General features: G+C 39.0%; 1 protein-coding gene across 3 annotated transcripts in view; it reads left to right on the plus strand.

The window, feature by feature from the left end:
* The window catches only part of MYO5A (myosin VA), a 214,827-nt gene that overhangs the window by 125,495 nt on the left and 72,548 nt on the right, over nucleotides 1-16,784 (plus strand). For all 3 annotated transcript variants that reach the window (XM_084640740.1, XM_084640741.1, XM_084640742.1), the window contains exons 5-11: nucleotides 1,973-2,129; nucleotides 7,922-8,065; nucleotides 9,283-9,364; nucleotides 11,481-11,588; nucleotides 12,163-12,269; nucleotides 15,228-15,493; nucleotides 16,400-16,481. In XM_084640740.1, the coding sequence (XP_084496866.1) occupies nucleotides 1,973-2,129; nucleotides 7,922-8,065; nucleotides 9,283-9,364; nucleotides 11,481-11,588; nucleotides 12,163-12,269; nucleotides 15,228-15,493; nucleotides 16,400-16,481 (946 nt within the window). The remainder of the gene's footprint in view (nucleotides 1-1,972; nucleotides 2,130-7,921; nucleotides 8,066-9,282; nucleotides 9,365-11,480; nucleotides 11,589-12,162; nucleotides 12,270-15,227; nucleotides 15,494-16,399; nucleotides 16,482-16,784) is intronic.

Consider the following 16,784-nt stretch of genomic DNA (forward strand, 5'->3'; position numbering starts at 1 on the left):
CTGTGAATGACTCTCAATACATTCTTGGGCAAATCATCTATCCTTTCTTTCTCAGTTTTCCCATTTGTAAATTAGAGATAATGCTTACCTAACTTACAGAGATATCTGTTTGAAACCTTATTAGCTATAGTTTGTCCATTACTTTGGAAATATAAAGCTTTGTAGAAGTAATATGTACCTTTTATTGTTACAACACTTTAAAAAAAACTGGCTAGATTGTCGGGCTCAACGGGTAGTGATCAATGGCTCCATGTCTAGTTGGCAGCCGGTATCAAGTGGAGTGCCCCAAGGGTCGGTCCTGGGGCCGGTTTTATTCAATATCTTCATAAATGATCTGGAGGATGGTGTGGATTGCACTCTCAGCAAATTTGCGGATGATACTAAACTGGGAGGAGTGGTAGATACGCTGGAGGGGAGGGATAGGATACAGAAGGACCTAGACCAATTGGAAGATTGGGCCAAAAGGAATCTGATGAGGTTCAATAAGGATAAGTGCAGGGTCCTGCACTTAGGACGGAAGAACCCAATGCACAGCTACAGACTAGGGACCGAATGGCTAGGCAGCAGTTCTACGGTAAAGGACCTAGGGGTGACAGTGGACGAGAAGCTGGATATGAGTCAGCAGTGTGCCCTTGTTGCCAAGAAGGCCAATGGCATTTTGGGATGTATAAGTAGGGGCATAGCGAGCAGATCGAGGGACGTGATCGTTCCCCTCTATTCGACATTGGTGAGGCCTCATCTGGAGTACTGTGTCCAGTTTTGGGCCCCACACTTCAAGAAGGATGTGGATAAATTGGAGAGAGTCCAGCGAAGGGCAACAAAAATGATTAGGGGACTGGAACACATGAGTTATGAGGAGAGGCTGAGGGAGCTGGGATTGTTTAGCCTGCAGAAGAGAAGAATGAGGGGGGATTTGATAGCTGCTTTCAACTACCTGAAAGGGGGTTCCAAAGAGGATGGCTCTAGACTGTTCTCAATGGTAGCAGATGACAGAACGAGGAGTAATGGTCTCAAGTTGCAGTGGGGGAGGTTTAGATTGGATATTAGGAAAAACTTTTTCACTAAGAGGGTGGTGAAACACTGGAATGCGTTACCTAGGGAGGTGGTAGAATCTCCTTCCTTAGAGGTTTTTAAGGTCAGGCTTGACAAAGCCCTGGCTGGGATGATTTAACTGGGAATTGGTCCTGCTTTGAGCGGGGGTTGGACTAGATGACCTTCTGGGGTCCCTTCCAACCCTGATATTCTATGATTCTATGAAAAGGTTTTGATCTTTTTAAACAGTGGTTTTCACAGGCAAAGCTACGTGTTTGTTAGATGTGGAGCTTCTCAAACCAGAGGCTATGGGCAAGGTTCGCTTTGGAAGGGAGAAAAATTAGTAACAGATGGAGATTTAAAAAAAAAAAGAAATTGCCTTACAACAAAGGGAACCTTTTAGCTCTGGAGCTGCTGTTAAATAATCAAGCAAGACTGTTCAAAACACTAATGTCTAGAACAAATGCAGGGAATAGGATTACAGGAAGAATTGTCTTATGGTTGCATAAGAAGAACAGGAGTTAGGAGACCGTCCTTTTGTTTCTGAATATGCTACTCATTTCCCTATCTGTGAAATGGGGACAGTAATCATTACCTAGCTTTGGTAAAGCACTTTGGGAATCTCAGAAAGAAGGTGCCACAATGTGTTATTGAGATAAACAGGATGAAGATCAAGTTAATTTACAGGGTCAAGTACTTTGAAGGAAATCTAATGTCAGAGTAGACTGAAATGGCCGTGTTGATTCTGAATTCCCATCCTGGCCAAGCACCAGTTAGCCCAACAAGAAGCTAGATCATCAACAACCTTGTTTTAACCATGTGTATGCACATTATAGGTACTGTTACCATATATGGTGAAAGGGTTGTTGCCAAGTTGGATACACAAAACATAGGTCTACTTTAGCAAACTGCTGGTAATTACCATGTTTTTGTGTTTCAGAGATGAACGGAATCAGTCAATCATTGTAAGTGGGGAATCTGGAGCAGGAAAGACAGTCTCTGCTAAGTATGCCATGAGATACTTTGCCACTGTAAGTGGTTCTGCCAGTGAAGCGAATGTTGAAGAGAAAGTACTGGCTTCCAATCCTATCATGGAGGTAAGGGAGCGGATGCACTATCTTATCCTATATGCTTACTTTCTGCTGCTACTATTGGTAGCTGCTACTATTGGTAGCTACTACAAACAGTGAACAGAAATTCAAGTGATTTTTTTAAGGCATTCAAACATAGGAGTGAAGATAAAATGTATAAGGATTGCCATAATATCATTTCTTCTCTCTCTTTCCCAGAAAGGGCTCTAAATTGAGATGTCTTTTTGTGCACTGTTCAGGAGGAGGAGGGGAGGAGAGAGGATGTGACAAATTCAGTACAGCAAAGTAGCTATATAACACTGATTTTTCAGACTACTAACCAAATGAATGTGGAGGAGAAAGTGGGGGGATACGTGAAATCCACAGAAGGTTTAACACCCATATTTTTTTTCCATAGAATCTTTAAATGATGCCCTTCCAGCGTAATAGTGTTATATTCTACTCCATTTTGCTTTACTGGGAAAAGATTTGGTGTATAGCGGAAAAGTTCAGTTTTATAGGATATAACTCTTGTTGGGAAGACAGAGTGAAAAATTCTATCTATACCTGCATGAAACACTGATTCTTGAGATGATAAAATATAATAGAAAAAAATCACTTTGCAATACTTAGATCTTGTTATAATGTTGAGGATAATCCCCTTCCCTGAACCAGTGCCCCACTAACTAACTATGCTGGACTTCAACCCCATGTTCTTTTGGTACAGAGGCAAGACAGCTGACAATATATTGTGAGACAAACATATAATTTCCCTTTTGCTGCAGGATAACTGTTCTACAGACAGATGTGAGGACAACTTGAAAAACAAGATCTTATGATTTAGCAGAAACAGTTCTTAATGATCATCCTCTCTGTGTTCCCATTTAGCTATATTTCTTATTTTGCCAGCAAAATGGTCCTGTAGTTTCAAATTATAGCTGAAGTATTGGTCAGTAAAGGAACTCCAATGAAACATGGGGAAAAAAAACAAATATCAGGGGAATTCCTTAAGAGAAATAACTGCAGAAAACGTGTACGTGCTCTGTATGCCTTAAGAAAGTGGAACTCCATGCTTAGAGCAATTGATGACTCAGTGGATACTTAGTATTCATGTGGTATAGAGTGAAGATGTTGAAGTAGTATGTGTTTTTCAAGCAAATATGATTCCTCATAGGCTCACGGCTAAAATATGTGAAATTACAGAAAAATCACTAACTCTGATGCAAATGATGCCACCTTTTTTTTTCTTTTTCCAGTATTTTTTTAAAATAAACTCTTTTTATTCCTTCTTTCCTCCTTGCTCAAGCACTTCTTGACTCCCCAAAAGCACAGATGGTGCTATAACTGCCCTAGCACAGCTGTGGCACATGTGGTTTTGATGTATTCTCTCGTAAGGTAATTCTGCCTGGTTTGCAGTGCTGTGTGGCATTTCAAAGCAAAGTCTTGTGTCTTAATACCCCTGGGGATACCAAATGCACTCTGTTCCCATTGATTGCTGTTCTTATAATGACTTAAAGAACACAGATTTGCTCTGGGAGTTTTATAATCTGCCTTGATTGAGTCACGCACTGAGGTAGAAATGGAAATGCATTTTGAAATAGAACAGGAAAGAATTAGCTCATAGAGAATGAGAATAATTTTAACCAGTTTCATGCCTCTGGTGCATGTGTGTGTTTGTACCATATTGACAGCCTTACTTCAAAGGGTTGAACTATAGGCTAACACAATCCAGGCTCTAACCAACAATGTTTAGGGGTTTCATAAATCTAGGAGAGTAGTGCATGTGGAAAGGGAGCCAACCATGAAGTGGAGTAAGAAATGGCAGCGGAGGTGAGAGACCTCTTGTGGTTTTCACTGTGTACAAGCATTCTGTTTGCACAATTTAGATTGAAATATGAAGAAATTACTAATGGGTCACCTGAGGTATTTCGCTATTTTACTTGGGCTAAAAACTTAAACCAAGCAATCCTCCTCCAAAAAAAAAAAAATATATCAAACTGACCACTAATTAAGTGTGTGATTTAATTTCCAAAGCAATGAAATTTAAAGTGAAGACTAAAATGTGACTCTCCATCTTTAATTATTGTATATACAAATAAAAATTACAGTGCTTTGTTTTTGACTTTCTAATCTGTAAAGGATAGAGTCAAACCTGTGCAGACTGAAATTTGACTTTTAAAACTATTACAGTTGGGTGGAGGATGTCCTCTAGACTCCAGGCAACTTCTGAGTTTTTAAATCTATTATGCCATTGCTGGGAATGTAGTTTGGATTTTTTTTTTTTTAATCTGCAGTTGCATTTAAGTAGGATACAGAGTAGCAAAAACAGCATTTTGAATTCTGCGGTTGCAGAACTGGCAAAAAAATTAATTCCTAATTGTATGGTTAATTTGAAACAGGAAAGAAGTCAGCAGTTGCCAAATGAAAAGGTAGTGAATGGGAACAGGAATGCTATTTTATTTTCGTGCTTCTAAACTGGCATTCTAAGCAACAGAGCTTTGGCAACTATAATTATTTATGACAAAATACTTCTGACACTGTCCTTTTTTGCTTTTATTTACTAAGTTCTCCATAATGACAGCTGATCAATTAAATAATGTGCATTGCTAGTGACCTTTTAAATGCTTATTATTTTGTAATCAATAACTATAATCCTATGTAAATATGTAATTATTGACTTTTTAAAATATGTACTATTTATATAACCTGACACAGTTCTGGAAGAGCTATTATCATTCATTTACGATATAAGTAAAAGGTATGGTTGGACAATTTCTAAAACTGACTCTGGTCACTACTATATTTATGGTTCTAATGACTTTTCAAAATTATGTTTTTTTAAAAATGTCTGTTTTTGAAGTACAAATTTTATACATATAAAACCCTAGGGCATTAGAGTACATGAAGGAGGAATTAATTATTTCTGAGGGCTAAGCTGCCACTGCAGAGCAGTAATAGTTTTCTTGATAAAATAATAGTAATACATAATTATTCACAAAGCAGCAACACGTGTTACAATAGGAGCAATTTTTAATCATTTGAATGCTGATAACCCTAAATGTCAATCGCGGCCAGATTTTTAGAATTGTGAAGGTGTGCATTATTTGCTGCTAATATTATTATTTGTATTACTTGTAACCTTTGTGGTAACTGCAAATGCAAATAACCACATAGACTCCATTTGCTCATCTGTGTGTGCTACCGTTATCATTGCGTACTCCTTTCTAGAACTCCTAGCTCCTGGTTACTGTGCAGCACACCTGCTCGTGCTCAGTGAGTTTTGGTCTGTTGCTTGCAGAGTTCAAAACCTAAAACAGTTCAACGGTTGCTATTTGGTCACAGTTTTTCTTGTTTTCACCACTTCTTATTTCAGCACAAAGCTTCTACAGAGTGGCTGCATGAACCAGAAGAGTAGGACATACCTGTACTGTAGCTTTACATTCCATAGTTATGATATAGTTGAGTATTATATTGCATCCTGCCATTATTACATACTTTTCATCTTAAATGCAATAAAATTTCAGAAGAATGATATGCGGTCTAAAGGTAATTACTCCATATGATGTTTCTGCACAGACCTTTGCTAAAAGCAGGTGACCCTAGTAATTTCTAAATGGTTAACTGCTGCATAATGAGTAATGTACTTGGTTCCTATGGGAAAGAAGAAAGTGTTTGCCTCTGTCTCAGCATAATCTGAATTATACATCTCAACGTTTCATTTAGATGAATTGACATTCTATTAAGAATTCCCCTCTTGTCTTACAACAGTGAAGCTGTTAATTGTAAAAGCAATAAGGTTGTAATAAAAATCAGAAATGGAATAAGACTATTCTGGACCCAGAACCATCAATAACTTCAGGCCTCCTATGCATGCTGTCTGAGATGGAGTCACACACTGCAAAACACTGTCCTTGTGCCCATCCTTTCCACCTTCTCTCTTCAGGTTATAATGTGATATGACTTGAGGTTTTGAGATGGGCAACTATGGACCAGATATACCTCCCCTACCTCAGGTCCTGAACTAGCAATAAGTGCCACAAGCCACAATCAGCTATGTGTCATGCCACTAGCTGTTAGCTGATTCACTACTGAATAAGATAGATATCCCTCTGACTATTGGTTTCACTTCCTAAAGAACCTTAATCTTCTCCTCGTAAAAAGAGCCCAGTGATTTTAACTTAGATCATGACAGATTATTATTTTCTTTGCAAAATGACTATTGCTATTACCTTTTGTCTCTTCCAGTAATCAGACTTAACCCCATCACCACAAAACAGAATCCCAATACATCTTGGAAACTGTCTTTTACTCCATCATAGCTATCTAAAAATTTCTTAACAGTGTAATAGAAACATGAAAATGCATATGGAGGTGCTTCCATATATCATGACTCAGTGTAGATGCCAGATGATATTACTCTGTTTGTCTTTGTTTGATACACTTCTTTCTGAAGAATTAAAACTGCCCAGCTTGTCTGGTCTGACTGTTGATCTATGCAGTATTATCTCTCTGTGTGTATAGTAGCACTTTACTAGGAGTGACTGCTGTAGTTAAGGTTGAAAATCAGTTTCTTATAAACCTAGTTTTCCACATACTCATAACTTTCTGAAAAAAGATCACCTGTCAGCTGAGATGATTTTTTACACACACGTATATAAGCACCCTACCCAAGCACACGCATGACCAGGAGCATCTATAATTTGGATGTATTTCTGAATAAGTAAATGGCTCTTTAAAGCGAGCTCAGGCATTTTCTGAAGACAACCCCAGTGAGGAAATACACCTTTATAAACCAGAGGCCCTATCCTACAAACCTACTTCACATAATTCTCTTTTGCACAAATAGTCCAAGAAGTAGCAGTCTTTGAAGAGTGAAATTGTAATTTGAGGATTTATAAAGATTCATAAAATGTACTGTACTATCCAAGAAATAGTGTATGTTTTTTATTAAACCTTTCTTTGATCCTTAGGAGTATTGCATATATTATATTCTGGAATGTGGAACCTATTCCTGCGGTTTGTTCTCTCAGAGTGCTAACTAGTCCTAGTACGTGAAATTCACCCACAAAGTAAATATGCTGTAAGAGCATGTCTGGGGCACTAATTTTTTGGAAGTGTAACTGATTATAGATTATTTATTATGTATTATTAACTATGCAAAATATAGGTTGTTGGCTGGGTCATAGGATTATTTTAGGCAGAACTGCAGTGATGGCCAAAGTTAGAGATGCTGTACATATTGTTTTCACTTATGGTCTTCATAAGCCCTTGAAAAGGCTTTGTGATAATGCACTTTTTTGTAAATTTTATTCAACTAAAAACATTCCAAATCCTTGGAGGGTTATCAGGATTATTTTTTGAGTTGGAAAATCCAACTGTGAAGGTGAAAGCATTACTGTGTTGGCCAACCCCATATATTAGTAGGGTGACCAGATGAAACGGACAAAATATCGGGATACATGGGGGAAGCAAAAAAAAACCCAAAAACCAAAAGCGGCCAGAGCCGAGTTGCCAAAGCAAAAAACAATATCAGGACAAATGGCATCCCGACCATGCATCGGTTGGGACATGGGACAAAGAACTAAAATTTGGGACAGTTCCAATTTTATCAGGATGTCTGGTTACCCTATACATTAGTGTTAATGGAATAGCCCTGCTATAAGTTTTCTATAACCTAGGAAGTTGCTTCCCTAGTAAGACAGAAGAATTCACTATTAAGTTCTTGCTAATTTTGGAAACACAGTTGTGAGCCATGTAGGAGAACAGACAGGTAAGAGAATTTCCATGAGCTATTAAACCTGTATGTATTTTTCCCCTAGTCCATCGGAAATGCCAAAACCACAAGGAATGACAACAGTAGCCGTTTTGGGAAGTACATTGAAATTGGTTTTGATAAGCGGTACCGAATCATTGGTGCTAACATGAGAACTTACCTCTTAGAAAAATCAAGAGTGGTATTTCAGGTAATACAATCCTCTTATTGTGTGTGTTTATGTGATTATATCAAAAATCCTACTGCCAGCTAGCGTGAGGCATCTCTCATTTCTAGGGGGCCTCCAGTGTCTTGCAGCTGTAATATAACACCAAGAGAGGAGCGAGAGAGAGCTTTTAGGCATATTAATCAATTATGCTTGTAAATCTATATACATCGCAATAAGAATATACTGTATATCTAAGGGTTAAACATCTTCAACATAATAGTGGACATCAGAGTACGTGTACTACAATATTTTACAGTTGTGTCTCAAAACACAACAAAAACTGCACATGCATGGGGAAAATCTCTGTTGATATTCATAAAGCTGCCACCTTATCCTCTTTTAAATCCCTCCTTTAAAACTGACTTCTGTCATGATACCTACAAATCACTACCATCTGGCATTGATTATGACAATCTGTGACTTCTGTTTTTCTGCTGAAGTTGTTTGCTTTATTACCTCATCCTCCCAACTCATCCCTGTTCCCTTTGCCTGTTTTTGTCCACCTGTTTTGTCCTGTCTGTCATGCAGACTGTGAGATCCTGGGGATAGAACTGTTATCTTTGTTACATTTCTGTCTAATCCAATGGGCCTTGATCATTGATTGGGATTCTTAAATTCTACTGTAATAGAAATAATAAATAACAGTTTACAATAGTGCCACTGCATTGTTTGGGCTATTATTGAAGAACACTGTAGCATTTTGTAAATATGTTTGGTTCAGCCCAAGAGAAGTCTTTCTTTTGAAGCTCTAAAGCTAAGAGTATCTTAGTTTATAATGGTGGTATTGGCACAAAAAGTTTGGGCATCATGAGTGCAAATAACTTTCTCTCAGCGTTCCTTTCACTAGAATACTGAAAACTCTGAGGCAAGGTTATTTAGTTATCTTACGCAATTGTAAAGTTGTTAAGTATGACCACTTCACACACCCACAAAATGGGATGTCTGTGTTTTAATAGTAGTCACAAACCTAAAAAGTGAAATCCTGCAGCTTTAATTTTTCTGCATAAATATTGCTGTTGGAAGTGGATTACACAAGAAACAAATGATAGAGGTTGATTTACTTTTTTCATTTTCGTTGTGGCTTTCTCTGAGTTCCTAATTGCTATAGAATATATTAAATCTAGAAGTTCTGTCCTTCTGACAGATATTTCTATCAGTTGTTAAATTCTGAAATGTAATTGCTTCTTTTTTTCTTAAAGGCAGAAGAGGAGAGAAATTATCACATTTTCTACCAGCTCTGTGCCTCTGCAGCATTACCTGAGTTTAAAACACTGCGATTAGGTATGAAATTCACATCCAATGTACTGTGCAATCAGAATGTACAAAGTATTATCTCTAAGCTGTCCAAGTGATGGGTCTAAAAGAAGAATCACTGTCTTTTACATTCTTATTAATCCTGAGCTGCTTACAGCTAACAAAAAGAAGTAAATAGACATTTTATTTCTAAAAAAGCAAACTTGCAGATTTATATAGTCCGTGTAAGCTAATATACACTAATGACAAGCATCAGTACAGTACATAGATATGAACCAGCGTGTGGAATATTTTCTCAGGGGCAGTGATGCACCTCCTATCTCTTGACTCATTTAAAACTGACCTAGTCAAGACACAGAACCGTAACTGTAATAGTCCTTCTTGGCCCAGGGTTGGGCTAGGTAATCTAATAGGTCTCTTCCTGTAGCTCCATCTCCCCAGAGAATTTTTGAAGTTTTCAGTGTCAACACAAGTGTCTGGAAAGCTTGTACAACACTTTGTGTCCACGCTTATGTACTTCTAGTGTTTCGTAAGTGTTAACTAATAACCAGTGTGATTGGTCCAGCTCTGAGCAAGTCTTGGGAATGCCTTCACTACACCGGTTCAATTCAAACCATTTCAGTGCTGCTGCAGATGAAAGCACAGGCACTGTAACTGCTATGGGATAGCCAGTCCCACTGCTTCATCCTACAATGTATTTTCCCCTTCAGTGTACTCAGATTTCCACCCACCACCACTCAGCCTACAGCAGATAAGATGGCTGCTGAGATGGAGAAGTGGATGATTTCTGCTCAGCTGATTTCCTGGTATCCCTCACAAATAATAAGCAGAATGTACAAAATCAAGCAGCAGAAGCTTTGTTTGTTTTTTTAAAATTAGTTTTATAGCATTAGAAACATATATTTTATAATCATTAATGTTTTAAAGCTATTTTATTTTCTCACCTTTTCCCCTCTCCCTTGTGGGGCACTGAACAGCCCCAGAAGGGACAACTGCCGTAAATGTTGCAGGAGGGAACTGATCTGTTCTGGCTAAAGAAGTGATCCAGAGGACCCCTTTCCCAGCCCTTACTAGATGACAAGGGCAAAAACAGGAGAAGATGGAAACTGTTATTGTCTTTAATATTTTCAAATACACTAAAATCTTTAACAAAACTACACCCACAGCATCCTTGAGCACAATCGGTTCAAGAAGTTGCAGCGCTCACTGGAGTGGATGCCAGGTGCTATGTCCACAGTCAGTTGGAGGGCTTAGCATAGTGTGAACGCATCAGTCCCCAGACGGAACCAACGACAAACATACTCTGGACTACACCATTGCGCCTAGAAACCAAGGCAATGGAAAAACTACATGCACAATCAATTTTAAAATACATGTGCACCAAGTTGCAGGGGGGGAGGTTTAGGTTGGATATTAGGAAAAACTTTTTCACTAGGAGGGTGGTGAAGCACTGGAATGCGTTACCTAGGGAGGTGGTAGAATCTCCTTCCTTAGAGGTTTTTAAGGTCAGGCTTGACAAAGCCCTGGCTGGGATGATTTAACTGGGAATTGGTCCTGCTTTGAGCAGGGGGTTGGACTAGATGACCTTCTGGGGTCCCTTCCAACCCTGATATTCTATGATTCTATAACATTAGAACCCTACTGTCAACTGTGCACCTATTCTTGGGTGGCTGGCTGAGACTTGCAGGATAATTGTTTCCATGCACGTGTATGTCATGGTCTGAAGACATGCTGTGTAGGAGACATGCTGTTTATGGACTGTTGCGACAATTGATGGGACAGTGAAAGAGTTTATAACACCTTCAACTTTTTTTGACCTTGAGATCAATACAACAGGCTCTGTAGCACTCACTTCCAGAGACTGTGCTGATTAGTATGGACACAGCGAACCTACTGCAGGAGCAAATGGCTTTAGAAACATTTAGATGCAGCATTAAACCTGAAAGAGAGCAGTTCACTAATGCAGATGGCCCAGAGGAGTCAATGATTCAAATATACTGAAATATATTTCAAACCATGGGTTCTGCCATTCAGGTTAAGAAGCTGAAGAGAGCTTTACCTGTTACACAGTTTAACACAGAGATGTTTGCAGTTGTGTGGTTTCTACTTTAGTGTGTGTAAAAATTGTTGTTCTTTCTTGTAGGGAATGCAAATTACTTTCACTATACGAAGCAAGGGGGTAGTCCAGTGATTGACGGCATTGATGATGCTAAGGAAATGGTACACACCAGACAGGCCTGCACTTTGCTAGGTAATTCTGCTATTATGCTGGAGAAGCATGGGCCTAGTTCAGACTTTGGAATCAAAGCTGTTTTTATATAGTCTATATTTTAGTTCATTCTTTCTGTATTGTATTTAAAATAGAGAGAGAGACTTCGATAACCTTTGGGATTTAGATACTTTTAAAGTACAATATCATCAAATTTTTAGTGCAGGGAAGAAGAAACATTATTAAAGCAATAATAAATGCTAGATTTCCATGGCGCAGTGTATAAGATTTTGAGGGTTTTGTAAAACTTTGTCTAAGCAGCAACACAGGCAGTTCATTAAAATATTTAGTAGTTTGCTAAAGTGAATCTTTCTTGCATCGGATTATAATGTCATGTGATAAAATATAGTAATAGGAGGGCCAAGTGTCATTTTCTAATAGCATTTTCTCTGCAGAACTCTTCACACAACTGAAAGATGAGAAGTGGTGGCAATTTCCCACAAAATCCCAGCAGACTTTATCATTCCTGTTTACAAATATTGGACCCTTCTTTTCATCATCTGGGACTCTTTTTGGTTTTTCCTTCACTCAGGGCATTTTATTCATCCTCTTTCAGGGATTAATGATTCCTACCAGATGGGAATCTTTCGAATCCTCGCTGGGCTCCTTCACCTAGGCAACGTGGGGTTTACCTCTCGGGATGCTGACAGCTGCACGATCCCTGTAAGTTGTGAATGAGTTTAAAGGATATAGTGACGCTCTATTGTGACGCTTCTGTGTTTTTTGGTTGGGTGTCTCTTTGGTTTGTAGAGGCCCCCATGCAAACTAGGGCCAGTACAAAAATAGAAGCAACTTCTTTTTTAGTTCTAGATTGGAATGACATGGAATGACTGCTCTTCCCTTTCTAGATCCCTGTCAGAGGCTCTCCATATTATTTCTGAGGCTCTCTTGACTCCCTGATGAATTCACAAATGGTCTTTTCTAGGAAACTCTTCCAGACATGCTAGCTTAGAAGTCCTGAGAGGGTGGGTGAGTGTCTGTACTCCCACTACAAATGGTCCCGTGATGTGTCAAGGATTTTTGCTGGAATTCTAACTCTAGTTTGATGAGAAATACCAAACTGATCCAAATATCCACAAAGCGAACATTTCACAGAATACGCCATCTTACTGGGCTGTCCAGAGCGGACCATACTATACAGACGGGGGAGAAGGTTCAGCAAATTAATGGCTCCAGGGTTTTCCTGGTCATTGCTGCAGGAACCTTTCATCTCTTACCATTCTAGAAGCAAGCAGCGAAGTGTCTATATGGTGTACGCTGAGTGTAGCTCCTTTCTCTGGTCATTGAAGATAGTCCCATTTATCTCTCTCCCACAAAGGCTTCCTGCAGGTGACAAACATGTCTCCTGACAGTGGGAAACAAAAAAGGGGCTGATTTGTCTTGCTCTTGTGTGTTTTTTCCTTGGGATCACAAATGATAGAAGCTTTTTTTCTTATCAGGTCCTGAATTTTTATTAACGAGCCAGGCAGCGTTTATTTTCCTTCTCCTGCTCTCCAAGCTGCAGCAATTCCAGTTTCTCCCTTCCTCGTTTGTGCTTGCTGTCAGTGCTCAAGTGCCCATGCTAGTAGTCTGGGATGTATGACAGCATGTTCTGTGTCAGGGCATAGCTGATGAGTCTACTTGCTTTGACACCACATTCTGAATCGAACTGAGTCTAACTGAATCTGAATCTAGTTTCACAGCAGCCATCAACAGGGTTGACCCCATGGTGTGTCTTTAAATGGGCTCTTCTTGGAAACAGTGCATCAAGTAGTGCTTCTAGGTAGGAAACTTAGGAGGGGCACAGGCTACCCCTTCTATGGTCAGTGGCATGACATTTCTGCTAATGTCATTAGAGATCTCTGCCTAGAATTTGGCCCATTATGTCAAAGCAGAACATGAATATTTACCCTTTTGTTAATGTCAGGACTCGTGCAGTATTTCTTAGATTTTTGACCCTATTTTAAGTCTCTGAAGAATGAGCAGCAGCACCAGTGACGAAATCAAGCTGCTGAAAGCCTGTCCAAGTAACAAAATCATCTTTGCATTGGCAGAACTGAAACTTACTATGATGACCGTTGCTGTATTGCAACTAAATTGTACTTTGAACCTTTAAACCTTGAAAAAAGCAGCAAGGGAGCATGTTTATTATTGAGGTACTGAATGACTTTGTTGTGTAAGAGACTCTATTGTCACTATGATATATGGAGCTTTAAGAACTGTAGTTACTCTGATTACGCCTCCTTTCAGTCTTGACATGTTTTAAGTCGCCGATTTCAGGAAGATGTGCCAGTTGGAAGCAAGTGCAGTTGCAGTTTTGGATGTAGATGAATTAAGGACGTAATTAGTCTGGGTGTAGCTTGTAAACAAGGATCTTCCCGTTGTTATAGCTTGGTTATTCTGTTATTATTTTGTCGTCTTCTTGTTCCAATACATTTAGAGTCATTATCGGCAAACTGAAAGACATCCTTAGTTAACTGGAATTTGATGCTGTAAAAGTGTAGTGTGCCACAAACACTTCAAAAAGAAGGAAGGGGCAGGGGCTGAAGGTCGGAAAGTAAAACTGAGAGATCATTACGGTATTGGCCTTAAGTGACCAGTTGTCTGTAGGAGAAGAAATCCCTTTGGTCCTGTTTCTTGTCAGCTGACTATTGAGCTACACTGGTGTGATCAGTGAACCTGAAAGTGGTGAGGCTAGGGAAATTTTTTATTAATGGGAAAGATCTGTACTATTATTTGATATATAAGGTGATGGTTTACTTGGTAATGATTAGGTGTGGGGTTCCCAAGCCCATAAGCAGCACTTGACTGAGATACTGCAATATAGAAGTATGGGTGATCAATTCAGTGTTTTATTCTTATGGCAGAAAATCTGACTATCTCAGGTATACAATTCAATGTGAGAGTTAAATGACATCTTTTAACATGCTTGACTGTTTTATATTTCTCCCCAGAATTCAGTGGGGAAAAACCTTTTTTGATGTTTATATCTGAGACCAGGTTTCTAAAGCCCTTCCTTTTTTGCCTCCGCTAATACTTGACTTTTGACTTTGATAGAATTTCATTGATCTCTCACTAGCACGGTTATATATGAGTGTATGAGAATGTTGCCCAGATTACTGCTCCTATATTTTATACTTCTTCCTCCTAAACACACCCACCCCTCCTCTTTTTTATTTCATCCAGTTTATGCAATTGAAGCATGCCCTCTCAGGTACTATATACAAATACTGTCAAATAGGGGTAAATACATATGCGCTGTATAGATTCTCTGGTTTCTATGTCAAATCAGAGTTTATGATTGTTTTAGCTCAGTAGATAATGACTCCAAAAATTAGTCACCACGTGAAAACTTTTGTAGCTCATTTCTTGTTCAGGTTGTGAATACTCTGCATGGGGATCAACCCACAAACATGCACTTAGAGGAAATTATGTTGCTATTTCCGTGATTACGCTAATTTACTAAAGTATCTGAGTGCGAGACACAAGTCAGTAAATAGATACAGAGAAAGGAAGAGGCGTGAAAACATAATTGTTGCAGCTGAATTTTAGATTACTTCATAACAGAAAAATCCACTGACATTAAATGTGCGATATTGGTAATATTGTTTTAAAGACCTAAGGAGATTATTTTTATTTTAGCCCAAACATGAACCCCTCACCATCTTCTGTGACCTCATGGGTGTGGAGTACCAAGAGATGTCCCACTGGCTTTGCCATCGGAAGCTTGCTACTGCCTCTGAGACCTACATCAAACCAATTTCCAAACTGCAGGCCATCAATGCCAGGGATGCTCTTGCCAAACATATCTACGCTAAACTCTTTAACTGGATTGTTGATCATGTGAACAAAGCTCTGCATTCTACTGTAAAGCAGCATTCTTTCATTGGCGTATTGGACATTTACGGGTGAGTCTTCTGTGCATAAGTATCGTACTGCAAGAGGGTAGCCTATGAGCTGATGTCAATTTCTTTAGCACATGTATTGGTTCGTGGTGAAAACCATGAAAAAAAATGGTGACTAGTTACTCTGATTAAAAAGGTAGTAGTGAGTTATTAGGTGGTGGTTTTGACACACCACCTAGGACCTGTGTCCTGGCTTTCAGATTAGGCATTCATAGTTGAATCTTGGACGTTAGCAAGTTTGCCATTGGTAGCTCATTGACATATCACAATGGGGAAAAATTACAATATATAGATATGCTTGTGCTTAGACTTTCATATTGATCCAAATATTAGTTTAGTCCAAATATTTGGGTTAAAGTTTGTTTTTAAAACCAACAGTATGTAGAATATGCCATATTCCATTCTGCTTCATATAGCTTCCACTTTTCTGCTGATGGTTTAATAAATGGCATCTGGTTCTTCCCCTTTGCATGCATCTGAGTTTGCACTGTTGCTCATCTCCTTTCTGGGCTCTCTTTTAGTCTTTTTTTTTCTTGTTTTTTTGCAGCAGCTGCTGTAGCACTTTTCCCTCTGTTCTGGAGAGTTGAATGTACATTCTCTTCCGAGGCTGCTCTGTAGGTTGGGCACTACGGAAGCAAGGATGGTTAACATGCTCCCCAGGAACCATGAGCATCACCACATTGACACTCCTTTAGCAAGGAGAAAGTGTCTCAGAATTGCTCCTGGCACTGGGGTGTCATTGCCCCATCTGTCCTGTGACTTTGTTGTGTCATGTTTATACTCAGTATAACCTACTGAATGCCACTGATTGTTCTTTGTAAATATGATTAGAGAGATGATTTAAAATTACAGAATCATTTATTACATCTTTACATTGTGGTAGTAACTTTGAATGTCTTGGTTTTGCAGGTTTGAGACATTTGAGATAAACAGCTTTGAACAGTTTTGTATAAACTATGCCAATGAAAAACTGCAGCAACAGTTCAATATGGTAAGTAGGAAATTATTGGCACCTCTTCCCTCCACTTCCCTTCTCCAAAATGTGTTCTACTAATTAGATCCTCAGTGTCTGAGATGAATTCCTTCAAAATAACAACCAGCTGTCTTAGATGTGGGGCTTAGAGTGGAATGGGAGGAGAATCAAAAGCAGTGGTTCCCAACCTTTTCTCTGCCATGGCACACCTTGATATCTTTAATTATTTTGAGGCCCACCAACATATTGTCTCCAAATGAACTCGCCCTCTTATTGCCTCGGTTTAGGCTGTTTACAACCCTTTATTATTCACCATCTGTA

The sequence above is a fragment of the Lepidochelys olivacea genome, assembly GCF_965140295.1.
Source record: "Lepidochelys olivacea isolate rLepOli2 genome assembly, chromosome: 10".
Lineage (NCBI taxonomy): Eukaryota > Metazoa > Chordata > Testudines > Cheloniidae > Lepidochelys > Lepidochelys olivacea.